The 23,073-nt window shown below is 38.0% G+C and overlaps 1 protein-coding gene across 4 annotated transcripts in view; it reads right to left on the minus strand.

Moving 5' to 3' along the window:
- Window positions 1–22,491, minus strand: part of LOC109073999 (CDK5 and ABL1 enzyme substrate 1-like) — a 31,482-nt gene extending 8,991 nt beyond the window's left edge. The window contains exons 1-7 of one of the 4 annotated variants that reach the window (XM_042771171.1): window positions 21,724–22,489; window positions 12,596–12,667; window positions 6,088–6,180; window positions 4,843–4,920; window positions 1,082–1,187; window positions 741–894; window positions 316–419 (exon numbers count right to left, since the gene is read on the minus strand). In XM_042771171.1, the coding sequence (XP_042627105.1) occupies window positions 316–419; window positions 741–894; window positions 1,082–1,187; window positions 4,843–4,920; window positions 6,088–6,180; window positions 12,596–12,667; window positions 21,724–22,265 (1,149 nt within the window). In that variant the 5' untranslated portion in view covers window positions 22,266–22,489. Of the gene's footprint in view, window positions 1–315; window positions 420–740; window positions 895–1,081; window positions 1,188–4,842; window positions 4,921–6,087; window positions 6,181–12,595; window positions 12,668–21,723 lie in introns of all 4 variants that reach the window. The other 3 variants (XM_042771177.1, XM_042771182.1, XM_042771193.1) reach the window with 3 other exon arrangements.
- Window positions 22,492–23,073: the final 582 nt, after the last annotated feature.

The raw sequence follows: 23,073 nt of genomic DNA on the forward strand, positions 1-23,073 counted from the left end.
GTCAATTTAATCCCAAGTAAATATTTTCCAGATAATATTTTATTATTTTTACTTTATTAATCCACTTTAGCTTTAGTACAAATAACATAACATTTATTTTTACTAAATTGCATAAATGGCCATTTTTAAATTAAAAATATAGAAAGGGGTCTGTTGCAAGGGGATCATCATATTTATATAATCATATTTAATCAAAACTTTAGAAAACCCTTGTCCTAAGCTACAATAGAGCCATTTGCCAGTAAATACATACAGATTCGAAACAAATCACTTGTGAAGCAGTCAAGTCTTGCATTGTGCTACGTGATAACTCACCATGTATGAAGGAAAGATAAGCACTCTTTTGTGCTTTCCACATGGCCATTGCGGGTCATCCAGAAGATTTGGGTCGTACTCCCTGAAATCTCCCAGTTCATTCCCTATGAGAAAAGAGAGGGCGAGAGGACAAATAAACTTTTTAAAGATTTTATGTCCTGAGATCGCTTAGTACTCAAAACAAATATACTACTAAATAAATATGTAGTTCCACATTTAGAACAACATTATGAAACAATTGTATGGTTAGCATCTTGTATCAAGAAGTTCATGACCTTGCTCAAGGCAGCTTAATAAAAAGAACATTATTAAACTGAGGTCTTAACAAAATGCTCATTAAAACCAAACAAACGGCCCCTTGTCAGGACATATTAGGGAGATTGAGGGAAAATGAAAGAGCCATGACAAGCGGTTGGCACACGCACCGGTATCAAGGCTACTCTGGTTACTGTTGGCACGTGCCAGGGTGAGGCTGCGGTGGCTAGCATTGCGAGACTGAGAGAAAGACGACGTGGAGTCGATGGTGTTTCGACGACCCAGGACATTGGTCGGATACAGGAACTGTGTGTATGACACTGTCTGTGAGGAGATTTACAGAAACTCTAGTCAAGTACTCATCAAGATTAAAGATAGAGCAAAAAAAGTGGTCATAAAATGTATGTTCACAGAGAAAGGAAGGTGAAAACAGAGATTGTACAGACATTGTAATAAAAAAGTAAAATATCTGTAATTAACAACATTAAAAAGAAATTATTTGTACACTCACCTTGCCATCTGCACCCAATTCAACACCCTCCAGGCCGATCACCATCTCCTTGGCACTCACGCCACCCGAGGGGTGTCGCTGGCGTCCACTTTCTGCCTTCACATCCCTGCTGGGGCAAGAGAACATCTCAGAGTCCCTCCACAGACAGCAGTCTGCACTGGCAAACATGCTTAACCTGCTGCTACACCATTTGCCACAATAACCTGCTGTGCTCACTGCTTGGCTATATTATTTTTAGTTCAGCTTCAGAAGTATTCAAAATTGCATGTAACATTTTAAATGTTTGGTTTTAAGAGGAAGAAAATTAGAGTTATAGGTGTTGTTTTTAAACCAAATCCTATACACAACAATGTTTATTCTGTTATCATTTTTATACACTTAGACAATGATCTCTAATTTAATAAATGCTATTTACCTTATTAAATACATGTATATGGATGGATGGATAGACTGATGGCTAATATAGCATATATAGGTTGTTTTCAGGGTCCAGCAGTAATCAAATAAAGCAATTAGTCTCTCACATGACAGGAAGAATTTTGGGAATTCTTTTCATTTTCTTGCAAATCCGACAGGAATGTAAGATGCTGTTTTTAAGATTGCATCACAGCTGTGTTAAATTTCAAACTATTATGTATCATTCATGACAAGTGGGTTATTATTGTCAACTAAACGTTAGTTAACTAAGACTAAAACCATAACAAATTCATAATTGAAAAAAAATAAGGATAACTGAAATAAAATAAAATATTTAAAATAAAGGAAAATGAGAAATGTTATCTTGCCAACTAGTGGAAATAATATAAGCTTAAGCTAAGTACGTTAAGTACTAAAATTATGAACAACAACAACAACCATACAAATATATTTTAAAAAGAACTAATAAAAATTACAAAATTGATAAAAAATATTACTAAAACTTTACAATTAAAATGAAAGCAGAAAATAAAATCTAATTTAAAATATTAACAAAAACTATATATAAAAAAATCAATTATACTGTGCTAAAAGAACACTGCAGTATGGTTACTTAAAACATTCTTTAACACTATTTACCCTTCTGTTACCTTCCCACAGCTCAAAAAAACAAACAAGTGTCTACAAAACTGTTATTAGCACCCAGAAGTCACAGTTATGTACTAAAAAAAAGTGTTTTAGTCATTCAACAAGTTTTGCTCGTTGATGCAACTTATCTAAATTAATTCTACTAACATCATGATTTGTTTGCAGTATTCTAGAGGAATAAAGGATTATTTGGCATGTGCTGATATGTAGCCGAAGTACAAACATTGTTATCTAGAGCATCTGTAAATAATGTTGACATTTTGTCAATGCATAAAAGATTACTTAAACACAAAATTAAACACTGAAGTGAAAGACCAACTAACCAGGCACAGTGGCCATTTTAATATGGAAGTTTGTATACCTTATAACTAAATAAAAAAAAGCATTGCTAACATATTCATGTGCAGACTTAGAAGCAGAGTCTTATTAGTAGATAACAGACAGAACTTCGCATTAGCACAGAGTATTTGTGAGATGTTTAGTGATGCATCAATAATCTCAGATCCCCTGAGGATAGACAGCAGTTATAGGTAATAAGCACAGGAGCCCTTCAAACAGCTTGGTGAATGGAAAAGCATTAGGCAAGAACTAACAGGAACAGGTGCCCTTGAGAGTTTTTATATAAATATTTTAAAACAAAACCAGATTTTTAGGAGGAGTCCATGCAACTCCTAGATCCAATGTGGATGAGACACATTCTCGGCCGTCCCATAGCTAATTATCAGTTCACCTGACTCGTTTCTTCAGTCTGCTGACATAAAACTTGTGTATGTTTTAGTTTTTAAGCACTCAATCAGGAATACAGGAGCATCTAACAATCCTCGGACACTGGCGGCACTGATGCAAGCAGAACATGTCCATAAACTTGCCACTATATCCAGGACAACCCCACTTAGATTGTTCTGTCAATTCTGTGCACTTTACTTCCAATCAGCCAAGCCAAAACATCAATGGAATAAATCATGCTGAATCTTGCCATGGGCTATTCATCATATTGAATGCATAACTAAGCAGGCTCAGTTATATAATACCATATACAAGGGAGTCCAAATGTTGGAAACCACAATGAAAACAAAGAAGCATTCAGCATTTCAAGGTCAAATGTAATCAATCAATTAAGAAAATTTGCCTACATTCTAATCAAAAAGTACAAATCAGGATTTCACCATGTTTACACTTTGTACAAAACGTCAGATTTCCTTTCTTCAATTGGAATATCAACAAAACATGATGGACAACATGGACCAATAAGTGAAGCTCATGTCAGCTTTGCTGTCACTGAAACAAAATATGGACTAACCAAAAAAATCAGTTTGACATTCATGTTCATTTTTGAAAGTAACTTAAAATTCGTCATGCCAGCAATACACTTTGTGAGGAAGACATTCGTTTTAAATTAGAATAATGCAAACTAATGCATTTTCACTTGGGGTCTAAAACCTTTGGACTCCACTGAATTTATCCATATACCATAATATAGAGAGGCTTTTTATCTCTACAAGGATTTTATCAACTTTCCAAAGTACCTCAATAAATGCATGCAAAGTGTAGCCATAAAAAGGACGTTTGAATGGATTTAATGCTGCCCTTTGTCCAGTTAATCACAATTTGTATCACAAAATATTTGCATAATGTTTCTGTTAAACCATTAATATTAACAATTTTTTGTGTAGTGAATAGAATAAGGAAAAGAAAACGTTCAGCAGTAATTCATTATTAATAAAAGGTATATGGACGCAGACACAGCAGGACTCAAGGTCTACACCTTCCCCCATAGACCCAAATTCCAAATAGTAATAAATCCAATGATTCAGATTCCCTCAAGTTACTATCATTAAAAACAAGCAAACAACCCATATGCACTCCACTCATATGCTCCGTATACAGAAATTTAAGTAGGCCTCAACTTTAAACACTTTAAAGCTAAATTGGAATCACTAAATGGAAGTACAAAATAGCTGTTTTCTAACAAGTTTCTGCCTCAAATTTACATCATTAGCTGAGCTGTGGTTGTTCAATATATTCAAACAAACATACATTTGTAGCTCTCACTACAAACCTACAAATGGCTTATTTACAGCTGTCTCTGCATATTAAACTGTGATAGGAGAAGCCATTTAATATATTACAGAAATAAATTGCAAACTTCAGCCTTAAACAATGGGAAAGCAGGCAATGCCAATGCACAGGTAAGAAAAATGTCCCATTAGAAGTTAGATATCGAGGTAGATGAAAAGTTTGTTAAATATTAAAAAAAAAAGCTGTACAGCTGCAGATCCAGGATAATAAAAAACCTGTTCTAAAAAAAAAAAAAAAAAAAAAAAAAAAAAAAAAAAACAGTACGGTCAAGGGTGAGGTCTATGTAAAGCATGCTCAAGCTTGTTGGACAGTCTTAGTGAACTGAAATTCCAATTCACAGAAAAATCTGGACAGCTATGCATGATACAAAACTTTTACAAATGATCTGTGCACAGGGTCTAAAAACTATTGAACAATTGAGGACACTTTGATAAAACATCCAAATAATAGGTTAAAAAAAAAATCAAGATTACTTAAGAGAAGGTCACTAAATGTGTATTTTTGGAACCATTTCTAATGGCCAGGAAAAAATAATAATAAAATGAAATTGGAGGATGGGAAAAGGGATAAAAAAGGATGATGATGAAGAGAACATTTACATGCTGAAGAATACATACCCCATTTGGCTACAATCTCGATAGGGCAGGACAGAAAAAACACTATAGAAGGATCTTCTGCCACTGATAAGGACTATCCTATAAAGACAAAATGATACATGAACTAATTGAAGTGAACTCTGTCAATATAGAGGTCAGGACCACAGGCAAAGATGAAGAGATGCACAGTAAGTAACTGAATGGTATGTTATATATATATATATATATATATATATTATAACATATAAAAATGTGGGACTGTATCTGAAAGCATATAAGAAGAAAACAAAAAGAAAGGCAAATTGGCTGTAAAAACAGTCTTTGAAGTAAATTCAAACCTGACTGAGACCACTGAGAACCGACCATGTTTACAAACAAAGGATTTAAGAATGAAATATTCCGGCTTTTGTCTAAGGCTTTTCAAGTTCTATTTCCTTCAGAAGTCCATCAACTGCTAATAACTGATCTAAAGCATAAAATCAACAAAATGTTGGATCAAAGTACAGCCAAAAAAAAAAAAAAAAAAACAATTTTCCTGCTTTCTGACACATCAAACACTGCAGTTAGCTTTACAAAACAAAGGTCAGCGACTTCATTGGAAGACAGCAAATGTGTGTATTTTATGGATTTTCTCAAAATCCTAAAGGAAAAACAATGCTGGTCAAGACCTCTTGTTTTCCAACACACCCATTCCCATTCAGATAAAAGAGAGCATCTGGCTTGCAAACAAACAAACAAACTTAAAAACAAAACACTAATAACTTGCCTCAAATGTTTGGGTTTCAGAAAGTGTCTGCTCTGTCTCCTACTATCAATTTAAAAGACCAGAGGGTCATTTAGGTATAAAAATATCCCAAACACACACTGATGAACATCTGCATGAAAGTAACAAAAACATCTTTGCCTTTTCCAATTCTATAACCTCAACTGGCCATGTTTTTAAAAAGAAATGAAAAGAAAATGCATGATATATTCAAATGGCATGACCTTATAAAACTGGAAGAAATATGGTGGTTGCAATATTCACATTTATACTGGGAAAATTCCATCAAAAAGGGAAGTCATTTTGCAAATTGAATTTCAAAAGTTATAAATACATACATTAATTTAAAATATAGATAAATAACCTGAGAAGCAGGAAAATTTATAATAAATTCAGGGGAAGTACTGGAATAAATTCAGGGGGAGTCTTTTGCACACTTGACGTGTGGGTGCTGTTCTCTGCGAGATGTCTGTGTGTGGGCTGTTGGGTAGATGTGAGCATACCTTCCGTTGCGCATATCATGTTGTCTTATGTTTTTGATGAAGTGGACCTTCTTGAAACTCTTTGGTCGGGGAGAACCAGATAAAGTTCGGCATCTAGATGAAACAAAGCAGCATCAACACTGTTCATTAAAGAAACAATACTGATATTCTATTGGCAATATATATACACTATATGGCAAATCTCAGCTAATCTGTTAAACATAAAACTATATGACAAAAAGCATGAAGAAAGAACCCTTGTTCCCTGAAGGAGGGAACGGAGACGTCATGTCGGTGACCAACGAATTGGGATCTCGCTTAGAGAGACCAATCTACTGTATTTCAAGTGTAAACTAAACCAGCCAATGCACACTGGCATGCGTTTATTGCATCCAGCTGCCGCTGATCACAGCGTGGGCATAAAAGGCAGCAGGTGCGACACATACCAGGTTTTCGCTGAGGAGCCATGGTGACAGGACATGACGTCTCTGTTCCCTCCTTCAGGGAATGAGGGTTACAAACGTAACTGAGCAAATTGAGATACCCTACCAAATGCCATGGATGCTTCCCCTTCCAGTGTCGTGTGCGAGCTGCCTGTGCACCCTTTTGGTGTAGGCCGGGGCTCGCAACAAGAAACCATTTACTGATCTCTTAGCACTACCCACTCAGAGAGATTGGATAACACTGAGAAAACATCCCCATTCCACTTGGAACAGGGAAGTTGTGGAAGCACAATCCTTCCCGTAGGATGTTTCAGAAGCAAATATGAAATATAAACATATATGCACATATGAACATCCATTAAGGTGCATATGGAAGATTGGAGGTGATTGCAACCCTCTTGGAAATGGCAGAAGTCTGCCGGGGAAACACAGGCTCTGAGGCTATACCGTGGACTTTACAAATATGGGATCCACTTACTGTAGGTCTCACATATGGAACCCGGCCTTCTACCGGTTCTCAAGGATTCAACGAGTGAAGGCCTGGCACTGGACGTTCCGCCACTTCTGGCTGCCAAGGGGATGGAGGAGCTTGACAGGGTCTACAGTACGGACACTCTGGAGCAGTTATAGCAAGCCAACACTAATCCCTGTTTGAGATGAGAACACAGGAGGATACTGTCTCCACACGAAGGCTATAGAATCTAGCGAACGTGTTGGGGTCGCCCAGCCCGCATGAGCCAGCACCCAGGAGGATGCAACACTTCTATTAGAGTTAGCTCGCAACCTGAGAGGGCAGGGCACACCCTGTGCTTGATAAGCCAGGGTGATGGCATCCACAATCCAGTGGGCCACTCACTGCTTAGAGACTCTATCCCTTCTGCTGGCCTCCGTAACAGACTAAGAGCTGGTCTGGGTTATTGAATCCGTAATGTGTTCAGGTTGATTCTCTGCTTGGACGGGGTATAGCCAGAGTTCAGCTAGGGCTGGGTCTGCCTCCTCCGACCCAGCCTTAGGGGTCGGAGGAGGCAGTTAGAGCTTTATCAAAAAGTTGTAACATGTCTCTAGAACAGACATAATGCTAAATAATCACCAAGTAAAGGTGTGACAAAATGTCTAGACATATGTCAAAATAAATAAATAAATAAATAAATCCCATCTAGTCCTAGGATTTTTTAAATTTTATTTATTTATTTTTTTGCAATGCATTGGTCATAGAGCTCATTGTAGCGGTGCCTCAGGTGTTGAAATGTTCATTCTTTTATATAGTCCACAATTTTGGAAGAAAAACATTGCCATCAGGGCTCTAGACTAATTTTTTGCACTGGTTGCACTGGTGCGCCTAAAGCACAAAAGTTCGTTTTTTTAAATCGCTGTCCATATAGGCTATATTTACTTGTAGATGATTAACTAACAATCTGGTCAACAAAAAGTTCTTTATTTGAAGCACAATTCTACAAAAAAGGTAACTTACTGAAAAAGTGTTGGTGCTTAAAGTGCTTCACTGAGCTGAAATTTAAACTTAAATCTCAAGATAAATGAAATAAAAAGAAAATCTAAATTAAGTGTTTTAGGGGCTTCAAACTGAAAATCTCATGGCTCAATGTCTTATGGACTATCTTTTATTGCAGTCACATGCCCCTTGGATGGCCAACTCATGTAGTTTGGCCTTCTTGATCTTTGGCCTTGGCTAAACCAGCTGGCCACACTCTCTCTAGCAGCAAAATCTTCCAGACTCGGCCCCTCTACACTGATTCTTATCAGATCTTCCACTGTGTCTAAATGAAGGGATGTGTGTCTGTGTCTTGAAATAGAAACAACTGTTGCTTATGAGGCTTAGTGTCTGATTTGAACAGCTAAACAGTCCTTAAACAGCTTATCCTACTGTCTCAGCTATTAAAATAGTTCAGTTTTTTTATGTAATAGCAAAGTGATTATATTTCATTTTGTTTTTTATTAAGTTAATTGAAAAACGTTTGGAGCATTTTTTGTTTGTTAAATATAAGTTTCAGTTTTTTTTTTTATGTAACGACTAAGCGGCCAGCGGCAGACAGTGAGCCTATGTTTGATCAATTTAGCCTTCTCAAATCATCATGACTTGCCTAAAATAAAATCTATAGTTATAAAACAGTTCAAGCATATAACAATGTTTAAACGTTAGACCCAGATAAATGTGCGCTATATCCACAGGGTTTTTCCTGGGTCAAAATTGGTCTTCGGTGGTGGCTGACCGACATGGTCATCCACACGCAGCAAAGAGTACCCTAGTACCAACATGATCCACAAGCCTAATGTTGACAATAAATGTTAAATTTATAATAAATACAAAGAAACAGTTTGTGATTTTTTTTCTTATCCTATTTATTCATGAAAAACGATCACTGTAAGGCTAGATAGTAAAAGAATGTAAACATCATCAATACCAAAGTATATTTGAAGTGTCAGAGGTATCACAATTTATCTATTTACAAATTATGCAATTATCAGACACAGGTATTACCTGTCACTGTCATCCTTTCTTGCCCTCTTTTTGCAAAAAAAGCTGTGATTTTTCCACGACTGGCTTTCATAGTTTTGAAAGATAAAATCCTTTTTTGATAGACCTGATAATTATTTTAGTATAATCATATCACTTAAAAAGTAGCATTAAAAATGTAGCGTTAAAAGGTGTAATAGTGTAATTTTTTACCATATAAAATTTAATAAAATTAGCAGCTAGCTAGCAACAGCTTGCTTTGTGCTTTGATCTAGTTTCATCTCACTCCAGTCTATCTTTAAACTAAATGATTTTATAGGTAATTTACTACACATTGTCATAGGCCTATACATACTGTGGATTATTAAGGCTAAATTTTACTAAACACTCTTGCTAAATGGGGTAAGCACACTTACTTTCTCATTTCAGATGTGTATGTTCTTCTAAGAAGTAATGATTTATTATACACCGATTCAGACACTGACGGGCAGACCAATTGCTTTAACCATTCATTATAATGAATCGGCTCAAAGGAGTCATTAGGTCGTGAATCGGACATTAGCAGACGTATTGTGTGGGAATCCTGGCTGTTAGGACATCGCGAAAAATTTGTCAACACACGCACACACAAAAAACAGTTCATAACTGGATAGATTTTTTTTGCGTTTATTTAAAGTTATGTCAGCTGCATGTGCGGAATGCTTGTCACAAGTTGTAAGAGAAGATAAGGCAACTTTTTTTTGACTGCAATTTACACCCAGCGGTAATTCAGCAAAAATATTATCCGAATGCACCACGTGAAACATGAATTCGGTCTTCCGACCTTTAGGATCAGTTGATTTTGATGCGAGGGAGAGAGCAAAGACAGAACTGAAGATTGAGAGTGCGCGCGCGGGGGAGGGGCGCTGTGCTCGTTCTCTCAGTCACTCCATCTGTAGCCTGCTTCACTCACAAAACCCAATTACACATCAAATAAGGCTTTGGCGGGACAAAAAATTTTTTGGCGGCCGCCAAAAAATTTTCAATGTAGGAAAAACCCTGATCCAATAGTATGTGCGGAGACGCTTCAGGACATGGAGACGCCAGCGTGATCACTTTTTTCAGTAGACACACAAGAGTAATACATCATTCGTGATTGCAAATAGTCTTTTATTTGTGTGCACTCACAATATCAACAAAACGTTGTTCTTTTATAAAGAAAACAAACACGATGCGCTTTCTGCGTCTCGTCTTTAACAGGAGTACAAAAATTAACCGACTCAGTGAAAACATGCCTCACAGACATGACAAATATATCTATAGAAAGCTTTAAATGATTACTTAAGGAAATAAAACAAATCAAAAACAAAAACTTTCATTATAATCATAATCCGTGAAGATGCACTTCTCTTTAAAGGCGCGTCTAATGAGATGGCGAGTCAGGATCAGCAACTTCATCCTTGCGACACCGACTCAGAAAACACTAGTTTATTAGTAAATAATTCAAATATCTCCTTACTATTTCCCCCATCACATTTTTGCTAATTACTTTTGCTGGTGCTTTGCGTCAAGCTTGAGCTTATTGCGTGTATTTGAACGGAGAACTGCTTAGCTGCGCTGCTGCTGTGGGACACTAAACACCGTCGAGCCGCTCTTGACAGTCACGGTAGCATGGTCTCGTGTTGTTTCCACCAGTGCGGCAAAAAAAAATTTCATCACTAATTGATGGATGTCTAAAATATAAAAGGTGAAGTCTAAAACAGGCAGGAGGCCCGGCCCGCGTCTGAACTATGAAGTGAAAATTATCCCAAAGCCCAGCTCGAGGGGCGTAAAAAAGTCCGTCGGGCTCGGACTGAAATACAGGGCTCTAGTGTCTGTTGTTGAACCACAGGAACACTTTCAGAGTTGCGGGGACATTTTTTTCCCTCGAATGGCTTGTTCATTCGTGTTGTTGTACCTTCACAAGTCACTATGTCCCCTACCCCCTTAATGAAAGCCAGTGCAAGCAGGAGCAGAGTTTTCAATAAAAGAAACTTTAGCTCAACTGACTGCAAAGGCTCAAATGGGCCCTGCTGTAGTGTTTTAAGCACTAGAGACAGGTCCAAAGCGGGTATGGAGTGGGGCCAGGGAGGATTTAACTTTCTCGCCCCCCTAAGGAACCTGATGACCTGGTCATGCTCACCTATCGACTTCCCTTCCACATGGTCATGGTTAGCAGCAATCGCAGCGACATAGACTTTAAGGGTTGATTTTCAATGGTTGCTTTGTCGTGTCTGGTGTAGAAATGGTGTAACAACCTTGATCGATCATCTCTGGGGATCTTCTCGACAAGAAGAACACCACTCAATGAACAGGTTCCACATCAGGCATAAGCGTGTCTCGTAGACAGTGCTTTCGCTGAAGTAATGGTGTCCACTACCTCTTGGGGTAGGTCACTAAGAACTTCCGCGTCGCATCCAGGGACCAGACATGAAGTTTCCAGAGGTGCCCAGCGAGTGCCACAGGGTGCCCGGTCTCTGAGTCAGTAGATCCTTCCTCAGAGGAATCTGCCAGGGAGGGGCTGTCGTGAGGAGCATTAGTTCGGGGAACAAGGTCCGAGTGGGCCAATACGGCACTACAAGCAGGACCTGCTCCTCGTCCTCCCTTGCACAGTGTCTGTGTGAGCAGGCTCACTGGGGGAAACACATACTTGCGCTGGTCCTGCGGCCAGCTGTGTGCCAGTGCATCCATGCCGAGTGTTCCCTCGGTCAGGGAGTAGAACAACTGGCAGTAAGAGGTTTCTGGAGAGGCAAACAGGTCTACCTGAGCAGCTCCGAAATGTCTCCAAATCAGCTGGACCGTTTGGGGATGGAGCCGCCACAGCTCGACGGCCGTACGGTTGAGCAGGCCCGGAATGTGAATGGCACGAAGTGACCTCAGAACCTTCTGACTCCAAAAGAGGATGTGGTGGGCAAGTTGCGAGTTGCGACATGCGACGGGAGCGCAGGCCACTTTGTCCGTTGATGTACGCATCGGTCGCTGTGTTGTTTGTTGTTTGAATGCAATAATCACATGCCAATGTGCATTGGCTTGTTTAGTTTACACTCAAAGTAGATTGTTCTCTTTAAGTGAGATCCCTATTTGTCGGTCACCAACGTGACATCGAGAGTGACCGACTGAAAGGGAACTAAGATATTCTACACATTTTACTGTAAAAAATTAAAGCTGTAAAGCTGCTTTGAAACAATGTGTATTGTGAAAAGTTCTTCTGACTTCATGTGTTTTTCTTACACTTCTTGCTGTTGTTCTTTCCTCTTAAAAATCCTAGTCTTTATCCTAGTGTAACTAACTTCATGCACTACTAGTAAACCAGAATATGTCTGAAGAGACCATTCTTGTTGAAAAAGAGTAAATAAAACAATTGTGTTAAACATAAACTATGTGTGAATTCATAGTGAACAGCACTAAATTACTTTTAATGTCACTTTTAAAGTAAAAAATAAAAAAGTTTACACAATGTTATCTTTATAAACAATATGATGTGCTACCCAAACAATAATTTATCACAATCTGTCAGAATCACCCATATATGAATTAATGCCTCTAGCCATTGAAAAGTTTCTGCAGAAAACAATTTTGGTCCTAATAGTAATACCTGCGTAGAGGGGCGTTCTCCTCAATATCCTCCAGAGTCTCCAGTGAGGAACGCTGGGATATTAGTCTTCGTCTGCAAATGAACAATAAGGTAAAATGTTGTAGTGTTCCATTTATTAAAATTACAGTCGTAAACTTGTAGTAAGTTCACATTTTCATTTATTCCTTGAACACCATAATTGTGTGCAAATTTACCTACTTGTAATGGAATGAGAAAAGGGAATGTTGCAAGCAAGACTCAAACCAGAATGTCAGTCTGAATGTCAATCGTACATGTGCCATGACCAGCACACATACTCAATTAATCAGTTCACTAGTTTTTACAACACAGTAGGCTTATGTATAAAAATAGCATTTCGCACACCATCAATTGAGTCAAACATGTAAGCAACTTATGATTTAGCAGCACATTACCAAACAAAGCTTGATTTAGCACACAACATTGTGAGCTTTAGAGCATTCTTTCAAATTCAGGTTAAAGTTTCACATCAATACCAAACCTGTTGCAGCACAAGTGTTCGACTTTGTTATTTTCCTGATGTACTATGATATCACACACAGAATGTTCCAGAAACAAGCCCCTGTAAGAGGATAAGTCACGGCTCCAATACAGATTTCAGTTACACTTTCACATAACACATTCCTTCTCACAAACTGAGGTAATGACGAACATCTATTAGATTGCTGATAAGGTACACACCAGGGAGACTGAGAAAAAGCCTCATAAGCAACAGTTGTTTCTATTTCAAGACATCATAAGATGTTTTTCCTTTAAGCTCAAGTTCTTCATATATGTTTTTCAAGAGCAGAGAGCAGCACTGAAAAGCAGGTCAAGCATGGCATTGTTGCAAAGACCTGTATCTGTGGAAACGTCAGCTGAAGAATGCTTGTGTTCCTGCCAAATAAGCTCTGAAATCAGACCAATAACAGACACCTGATAAGAGTGTGACCACTGCAAATATACACTGTGTTCATTCAAGCTCATCCTTCTTTCCATTTAAGTCAAGTCACCATTATTTATATAGCGCTATATACAAAATAGATTGTTTCAAAGCAGTTTTACAGTGATACAAATGCAATTGTGCAGTATAGATCTGAAAAGACAATAAAATGCAGTCATTATTCAGTTGAAATCAGTTCATTATTGATTCAGTTCGATTCAGTAACTGTGCAAAATTCATCAATGGAATGAGTTTAATTCATCTTTAAAGCAGCTCTGGATAAAACTGGATGATGTCATCATCAAGCTGAGTTCAGTTCTCATCCAATAGTGTGCGTGCAGTCAAATCACTAAAATACTGCATACTGCCAAATCTTAAGTGACCCCAACTAAGCAAGTCAAAAGACTACAATGGCAAGAAACAATAACTTCATTGGTGACAGAAATGGAGGAAAAATCCTTGGGAGAATCCAGGCGTTGTGATATTGTGAAATATTTTTTTCAATTATAAATATCTGTATTCTATTGGAATATGTTCTAAAATGTAATTTATTCCTGTGATGGCAAAGCTGAATTTTCAGCATGTGTCACAAGAAACATTTCTGTAGTTTTGCTGTTCAATTTTGGAAACAGTGATACATTTTGTACGATTCTTTAAATAGAATGTTCAAAAGAACAAGCTAGCATCCATTATAAAACTTGCAGGACATGTATTTGGAAGAATTCACAAATTTTAAAGTGTGTTCATGCTAAAATACTGTTATAGCAATCAGTGTGCTGATAGTGCACACACGGTTTGTTCATACATCAATAATAACAGACTCATGCATGCCTAATGTACAACTCTTGTGTCATTGTCTTTACCTTGATTACAATCATCATCCATCAAAACTACTACTACTAGCCGTGACCCTGGTTTTTTTTTTTATACAAGTGATGTAGTTTGCATACCATATGCTCATGCATCAGTTGTGTAATCTGAGCTGCCGTTTAGTTCACATTTCACACAGCACGTTCAGAAACAGCTTGGGCTGCTCCAAAACAATTACAAAATATGAGAGAGGTTGTGCTTTGAGGCCAAATACACACTGAAATGAATAATTTAATGAAATCTGGACTTGAGTCACTATTCTCTCCGCAATCTTTGATGTAATCGACCGGGTTTTCTTTGCATTAGTGCTGTTATTAACTGACTGCTTGAATGCATTCACTTACTGGATCCTTGCACTGAAAACTTTCCAGGAGTCTTATCTCTTGTCCAAAAACCTGCTTCTTTTACTTTTTCAAAGTATTCTTTCCACTGTAATGTATTGATTGGAAAGTGGATTTCAGAGATTGAATCTTAAGGTTTTTCTTCTTTCAAACTGCATATAGTTTATGTAGATAAATTGAATAATTGACACCAAAAAAGCAAATTCCAGTGCAGTGCAGGTTAAGGGGATGCATTAATTAATTTATTTATTTACTTACAACTCTGCGGGTCACCCTTAACATGCACTGGTGCCCCAAACTTTTAAAACCCCTGCTCTAGTTGGTAAGTGGCCTGAACCTCCATTGCAATGTTAGCACTGTCAGTGTCACCCTGGACAATGACAGTCACATCACCATAGCAAGAGGTGGAATAATCTTAGTCTGTAATTAATGCTCATCAGGAGATAAGGCACAAGGTGCATCAACTAATCATTGTCTGTAATTAATGTTCATCAGGAGATAGGGTAAAATGTCACAGGTATCAGCTAAACAAGGCCACTTCATAAAGGCCCAAGCCTCCACACTTGAATTATAAAATAACACCAGAAAGCACCACATCCTGCACAGGCTACCCAAAACAACACCATAAACTTACTCTACATGACATGAATTTCAAATACATCAGTTCATGACCCCTTTTAAATGCCTTTAAGGACATCTCAATTTCAAAAGCTGTCTGAAACTTTGAGCTAACAGGAGTGAACGAAAAACAGAGCAGTGTGATCTGGGTGATTGCGGTTTACACCATTGGAATGGTAAGAAAACATTGGTCATAACCAGACCAAATTAAATTACCTCAGTCAAAACATCAATACACAACACGTCTCATGTTTATGAAAGGCTTTTCAATATACAAGGCTATCGACTTTATTCTCAGTTTATCTTTAGCAGGAATTACAAGCTTCATCCACTGATAGTCAAAGCCCAGAAGTTCTTGTATTGAGCTCTTACCATGCATAGAGCAGCTTTCCAAACATGAGAGGTTACTCGTTTATGATCTTGACTTGTAAGAGCAGTTAAATCTCTTTGCCATTTTCCACCCTATGTATACTCATACATGCCATCCTTTATTCCTGCCACATCTGCTTGCCATTACACAACATTTCCTTTCTCTCAATCCTTAAAATACCACCTTTCATTGTTTTAAGTAACCGGTGGGATATAATCCTATAAAAGTCCTTTGTTCCTGAAAAGTCTCAGGTTAAAAACAGAGCAACAAGCCACAGCAGCATTTTTTTTTTAAATCACATCTTGGCAAGAATTTGCCTGGTTGCAATTCCTGCCACATCCAATACTAGTTTTAAGGTTTGGTTTAAAACCTTCTCCTGACTTAATTTATTTCACTGGGGAAAAAAATGTCAGCGTAATCTCTCAGCAATGGCAGCTAACCACACAATAAAAAGGAAAAGCATATGGTCCATCCAAAACATGACTTGTTTCAATGGTTATGAAACAACGAGTGTGGAGGAAATGTCAATGTTTTGTTAAGAATAAATAAGGTGCAAAGCTTAAAAATCACAATATGTGGTAAAAGGATATCTAGGATAAAGTTTATTTTTTTAACTAAAATGATGCCTGTTGATTAAGATTAATCACTAAAACCATTTTCTCCAAGCCTTGTTACAAACTGTGCTCTGTAACACAGTTACACTAGTTGGGATAAAACTAATTATAAGTGAATCAGGTCCACATTCCCAACCAAAGGCTAAATAACACTAATCCCCATAATGGAAACTATTTAACACATATTTTACATAACATAGTGTTATACAGTTACTTTTTTCCACACAGTAAAACAGAATGCAGCATTATATTTTAGATTACAGCTAAACCCTGGCAATTTTTAGAAACCTCTACTTAGTTGTCTCGGAGGACTTTTGCAATTGTGAGGCAAGATTAAAGCTGGCACCAGAAAGATACAGGGCAGGCTATTTGCACAGATGTAAAGCCACCCATTAGAATTCAGGAATTACATAACACCACACTCTTCACACAGTTAGACCTGACAGGGCCGCAATAAAGCTTTTGTCTGGGCTGCTCAGTTGATTCAGACTGTAACAGAAGGCCCTAAAGAACAGGATCATATAGGGCAGGAGTGGAGAACGTCGGTCCTGGAGAGCCGCAGCCCTGAAGAGATTTGCTTCAACCCTAATCAAACACACCTGAACAAGCTAGTCAAGGTCTGAAGGGTTACTAGAAAGCTACAGGCAGGTGAGTATTAATTAGGGTTGGAGCTGAACTCTGCAGGACTGCGGCTCTCCAGGACCAGAGTTCATCACCCCTGATATAGGGTGTGTTTGAGTACATGTTTTTGGAGGCAAGCGCCAGCACATGAGACACAGAACTACTATGCACAATCTCTCTTCACAGACTGCTCTTGGCAGAGCATCTAAAGGTTTTGGTCTTCCTGGTGGAAAGTGGCAGCCCATGCAGGTGGGGGTCTGGGAGAGGAAGTGGAAGTTAGAAGCAGGGAGCGGAGGAAGAAGCGGGGAAGGAAGTCAGGGAAGAAACTGGGCATCCTGCCTTTTTTGATTCTATCAACTGCCCATTAAGTACAAGTCCTACACTGTTTAAAGCTCAAATATGTAATGATAAAATACTCTCTCGACTATTAAAAAAAAACAAAAAAAAAAAAACAATGAAATTGATGGTACAAAAAAAAAAAAAAAAAAAAAAAAACGGCAGCTGTAGTTGCCAGAACTTCACCTTTAAAAATAAGTTAACATTTTAGCTTACACAAATTGAATTTACAATTACAAAAAACAACAACATATTTTTCATTAAAGAAATTAACTGACATTATGTTAATATATCAAGCTACTGAAGTACTAATATTGTTTTGTGCCTTTATATCACAAAAAAAAAACAACAACAACAAAAAAAAAAACAATACAATACAAATACAAACAAATTTATAATCAAAGCTCATCACAATTAGCTTTTCCACACACTGAGGTTAATATTATAAGTCGCACAGTGTCATGCACACAAATACAAAACCACCATCATGGTAATACATATGACACTAAATCAGTGGTCTCCAACCCTGCTCCTGGAGAGCTACCGTCCTACATATTTCAGCTCCAACCCCAATCAAACACACCTGAACCAGCTAATCAAGGTGTTCAGGGTAGGGCTGCACGATTAATCGCATGCATTTGTCATGCGTGTCTCATCAGTAAAGCCGGTTCCGTGATTAGCGGTAAATGTCTGTCACCTGTTTTCAAACGGGAGCGGCAGTTAATACACAGAGCCATAGTTCACTTACAAGCTACGCAATATTCTGTTCATAATTGAGATTAATCGCGTTCGATTATGAACACGATATTGCGTAGCTTGTCAGTGAACTACGGCTCTGTGTATGAACTCCCGGTGCATTTGAAAACAGGTGACGGATATTTACCGCTAATCACGGAACCAGCTTTACTGATGAGACACGCATGACAAATGCATGCGATTAATTGTGCAGCCCTAGTTCAGGGCTACTTGATAATTACAGACAGGTGTGTTGGAGCAGGGTTGGAACTGAAGTCTGCAGGACGGAAGCTCTCCAGGAGTACGGTTGGAGATCCCTGCACTAAATGAATACAATAAACATTTATTTAACAACATAAGTTGTAACATAAAAACCTAATTTAATTAACTGTTAAAGAAAGGAAACAGTTACTTCAGGATTTTCTGGCAAATGTCAATGTACATTTTTTTTCCACAGTAAATTTTAAGATGACTTTTTGATCTGTACATTTAATTTACTGTTAGATTAATTATAGTATTTCAACGCATATAAGGGAACTTACCATTAGCCAACAGCTTTTAAGCATAGCATTTTTACAGTCTATTAAAGGGGTCATGAACTAAGAAATCAAAATTTCATATAAGAGGTCATTGTACTTGGAAGTGTCAGAACTCAAAACTTTCTCGTTAGTCTAAAAACAGCTTATATTGAAGCCAATCTGCCAAAATGGTTGTGGAATGTGCCACTTAAAGGGATAGTTCACTCAAAAATTTTAATTCTGTCATTAATTACTCACCCTCATGTTGTTCCAAACCCATAAGACCTTCGTTCATCTTTGACACACAAATTAAGATTTTTTTTTTTTTTTTTGAGCACAAAAAGTATTCTTGTAGCTTCAGAAAATTACGGTTGAACCACTGATGTCACGTATTACTTTACCGATGTCCTTGCTATTTTTCTGGACCTTGATCATGGTAGTACCCTTGCTATCTATGGGAGGGCCAGAGGGCTCTCAGATTCCATCAAAAATATCTTAATTTGTGGTTCGAAGATGAACGGAGGTCTAACGGGTTTGGAACGACATGAGGGAGAGTAATTAATGACAGAATTTTTGGGTGAACTAACCCTTTAATGATAATATGATAATAGTTTTGCTAAACTATTCCCCCCTCTGCGGATGATCATCAATCACTGCTCCTACATCACTGCTTGTTCAGCCCCGCTCACTGATTCATGCATGTAGTGTAAATAATTAAAGGGTGCAAACGCAGGTCTACGATCTAACGATAAAGATGACTCTGAAAACATCAAGACACTGCACAGTGCCAAGATGTAGACAAAAACAGTCTTTGCATCGCCTTCCATCTGATCCCAACATTAGGAAAGAGCAGATTATCTTTATTTTTAATGAAGATCCAGACCATGTCAGTAAGAATTTGGTGCTTTGTTCACTTCATTATAACGTGGATTTATTTACAAACAAGGCACAATTCAACGAAGGATTTTCATAAATCTCAGAGAACAGTACAAAATAATAATAATAAAAAAGGGCAGTTCATGACCCCTTTAAAAATGATCATTCTTTACAGTGGATGTCAGCTATTCTGTATGTAGGTTGATTCCTGTGTAAACACACTCAAGTAATGAAGTGAGTTTGGCGGTGGGACTACCCATTTAGATCAACCAATGGTAAACAAGGGGAGTATTTGGAAAACCTGTTTAAAAACAATCATTATTTTTACCATTCTTTTTTGGTAGCTCAAAAATGACACGCTTCGCCTTTAAGAACACGTGTGATTTATCAAAATCAGTAACAATGCAGTTGTCTTCACAAAAAAATACGGCTTACTGACATATGGCAAATCATCTTGAAGTTAAATGAAAAGGTGTATTTTTTTTCTTTTTGACCCATCTCTTAGTACCTTAATAAGAATAACTGTGAAATGAAGCAAGAATGCGGTTTAGTACAGTGCCTATTAGTACCACAATGAAGTACTAAAACAGTTACTGTCATGAGAAAACTGTTGTGCATAATATAATTTTTCTGTAATATGTTGTAGGTCCATTTTGATTCACTCTTTCCTTTACAAAACAAAGTTACTGAACAAAGGACAGCCAACTTGCATGCATGGAGTCTCATATTACAGCATGTTCATGTGTTCACATTAAAGCACATAAAACAGGTGCATAAGATGTGTGTGTGTGTGTGTGTGTGTGTGTGTGTGTGTGTGTGTGTGTGTGTGTGTGTGTGTGTGATGCATTCTGGAAAGAAAAAGTAAAAGATACTGTAACCCGAACATTCGTGGCTGTAGATTTGGTTGTGCTTTGCATGCCTCTAAAGCAACAGTTAGAGCAACAGACACCAGTGCTATGGTTGTTTTGCTGAGATTGAAATGTTATGGTTATATTGGATGGAATCGAAACTAATATGCCTGGCAGACACTTCAGTGTTGCCACCTGCTCATCTCTGATTAGACACAGTTGTCACTATGACCATGCTAAATATATGATCCTGGTACTTTAGAGATACTGGCTGCTGTGTGTTTTCCTTCAGAGGGCACACTTAGAAGATGAATATGCGTTGAAGAGTTTTAAGGGCCATATTAGTAGATTTTTACATCTTAACAGTTCTGAATATGAGTAAATATTTCTTTAAACGCTGCCAAGCAGAAAAATGATTAATCAAAAACATAAGTGATTAAATTAAAAAAAGTTGTCTGACATTAAATGTAAAGATATTTAAATTCTTGTTAAAATGTTTGGTTAGCACACACATTAGATGAACTGAGAAATTCACCCTTGCAAATTGTCATCGGCAGTATTCTCAGAATGCAGGTCACTTAGGATATTAATGAATGATGTACTGCAGAAAAGTCTGAATGAAGTTTATTGATTAGTTTTTTTTTTCAGGGATAGTGTTTAATGTGTCTAATGGGGCCAATAAAGTCTAGGTAATCCCTCACTTCACAGCTTGTATAATGTGTATTCCTAAGAACACACCTGTATCCCACCTCAATAGCTACATTGTGAAACACTTTTGCAATACAACATGAACACAAATAGTATACTGTATCAAACAATTAACCCAACAACTGACCTTTAAGTCCATAATGATACCTAATATAAAGTGGGACCTGTGTACTGTCAGGATTTATTAAGTTTGAAAAGTGCCATAAGTGTCTTTACATTAGAGTATTCATTTTACAGTGTAAATGCAAATGTTAGTACTTTGCTGGTGTATTACTATTTTAAATGATAATTTTACATTATTAAAGAATTGTGTGTAATACAAAAACAGACAAGTGCCCCCCAAAACTATTTGGACACTTATACCACAAAATATATTAAGGTAATTCTATTAAATATACTAGTAAATATCAACCCAAATTGCATTTATTTTAAAGAAAGACAGTACTAGTTTATTGTGGTTACTCTGCTAACATATAAGTGAACTTGAGAAGTGATTTCATACATCCTCTAGAAATCACCCTGATATTAGTTGGATAAAAGCACTTGATTCAAATTGTTTATACCCATCAACACCAATGTAATCCTACAGGTGTGCTTAGTTTAATAGATTTGTTGGTTTATTTGCATATGCAATAACACAAATGAACAACTTGGATGGTAATACTTCATGGAGCACCTTGCTATATTACTGTTATAATTAATGACCTGAGCTCATCTCAGTGCATAAGGTTACCTGGATCTCTGCAGTTCCAGGGCAGAGTTGGCTATTTGCCCTCCATCTAGACCGCAGTAGTTCTGGCTGGACTGCCTGGAGTAGGACACAGGCAGGATTCCCTGAGTGTACGTCTGAAGTCTCCCTCTCGTAGCCGGTGGCACTGCTGAAAAGGGGGAGCTGAACACGGACTGGAGCACCTGAGAGCCGCACACATCCTCCTCCGCATCCGCTCCGCACGCTGGAGGAGGAGGAGCAGCAGCAGCGGCTGCGGCGGCCGCGTTGGGACCCGTGATCCCTGCCAGGAAACCAGCAGCTCGGGCACTGCTGAGAGCCTGGCTCGCTGCTGCGGCCAATGCCTGCTGGCCCACTGCAGAAACCAGGCTCTGTCTAGTCCTAGGGCTATCCTCATCCTCGGGCTGATTTTCCCCGTCATCCTCCACGGGTCGTCCGTCCAGAGAGATGTTGCTGAGGAATGAGAGTGCAGCTTGTCTCCGTGGATCTATTACGCGCTTCCGTGTGTGCTCCGGACTGGAGGGCTTCATCTGCAGCGCGCTCGCCATTACGCGTGGGATAGTGCGTGTTTGTCAACGGAGAGGGTTCATAGTGATTGTTTGGATGTGGGGTGAAATTGCTGGTCAAAGAGCCATGGCGTTGGCTTTTAAGTGCCTGCTGGGTTTTACTGTGAGTGTGTGTACAGAAAAACTGGGTCACGTGTGTGCAGTATTGTGGAAGCAGGAGCTTCAGTCTGGCCAATGGACAGTCGTGAGAAGGGGGCGGTGTTCCAAAACTTAGTGAGTCGCCTAACCAGACAGCAGAGAGTTGGTTTAGTTCTTTTAGCTGAACGACGGGTTCTGAGCACGCTTTCGCTGCTAAAAATGCTGTCTACAGTAGGCGGCTCGGTACGTTTTGAGACACAGCCTCTGTGTTTTTACCCTCTGCCTTCAGTTTCGCTCCGCCCTTCTGAGCTACTTGGACAGGACATTAAAAATTACGTAAAAGTAAACATTTTAGGTACGAACGGTACAAGGTAGCACGAGATATCGATGTCCTTTTAGATATCGTTATTGTGTCTTAAAATACAATTTAAATTCAAACATTTGAAAATAGACTTCTTAAGACTTTTAAACATTTAATATATAGGCTATGTATCGAATTTCACTTGGGTCAATAACGATGTACCCTGCTTAAGTACATCTTTATAAGTAATTCTATAGTATTATGTAATTGTGTTGTCGTTGAAATATGGTTAAATATGGTTGAGGATAGTGTAGAATGATGTAGAATGTTATCATAAATAATAATAAAAGTCAACAACAACGAAAGACTTTAATATAATTGAAATGTATGTCAGTTATGTAAATATATTTG

The sequence above is a fragment of the Cyprinus carpio genome, chromosome A2, assembly GCF_018340385.1.
Source record: "Cyprinus carpio isolate SPL01 chromosome A2, ASM1834038v1, whole genome shotgun sequence".
In the NCBI taxonomy this organism is placed as follows: Eukaryota; Metazoa; Chordata; class Actinopteri; order Cypriniformes; family Cyprinidae; genus Cyprinus; species Cyprinus carpio.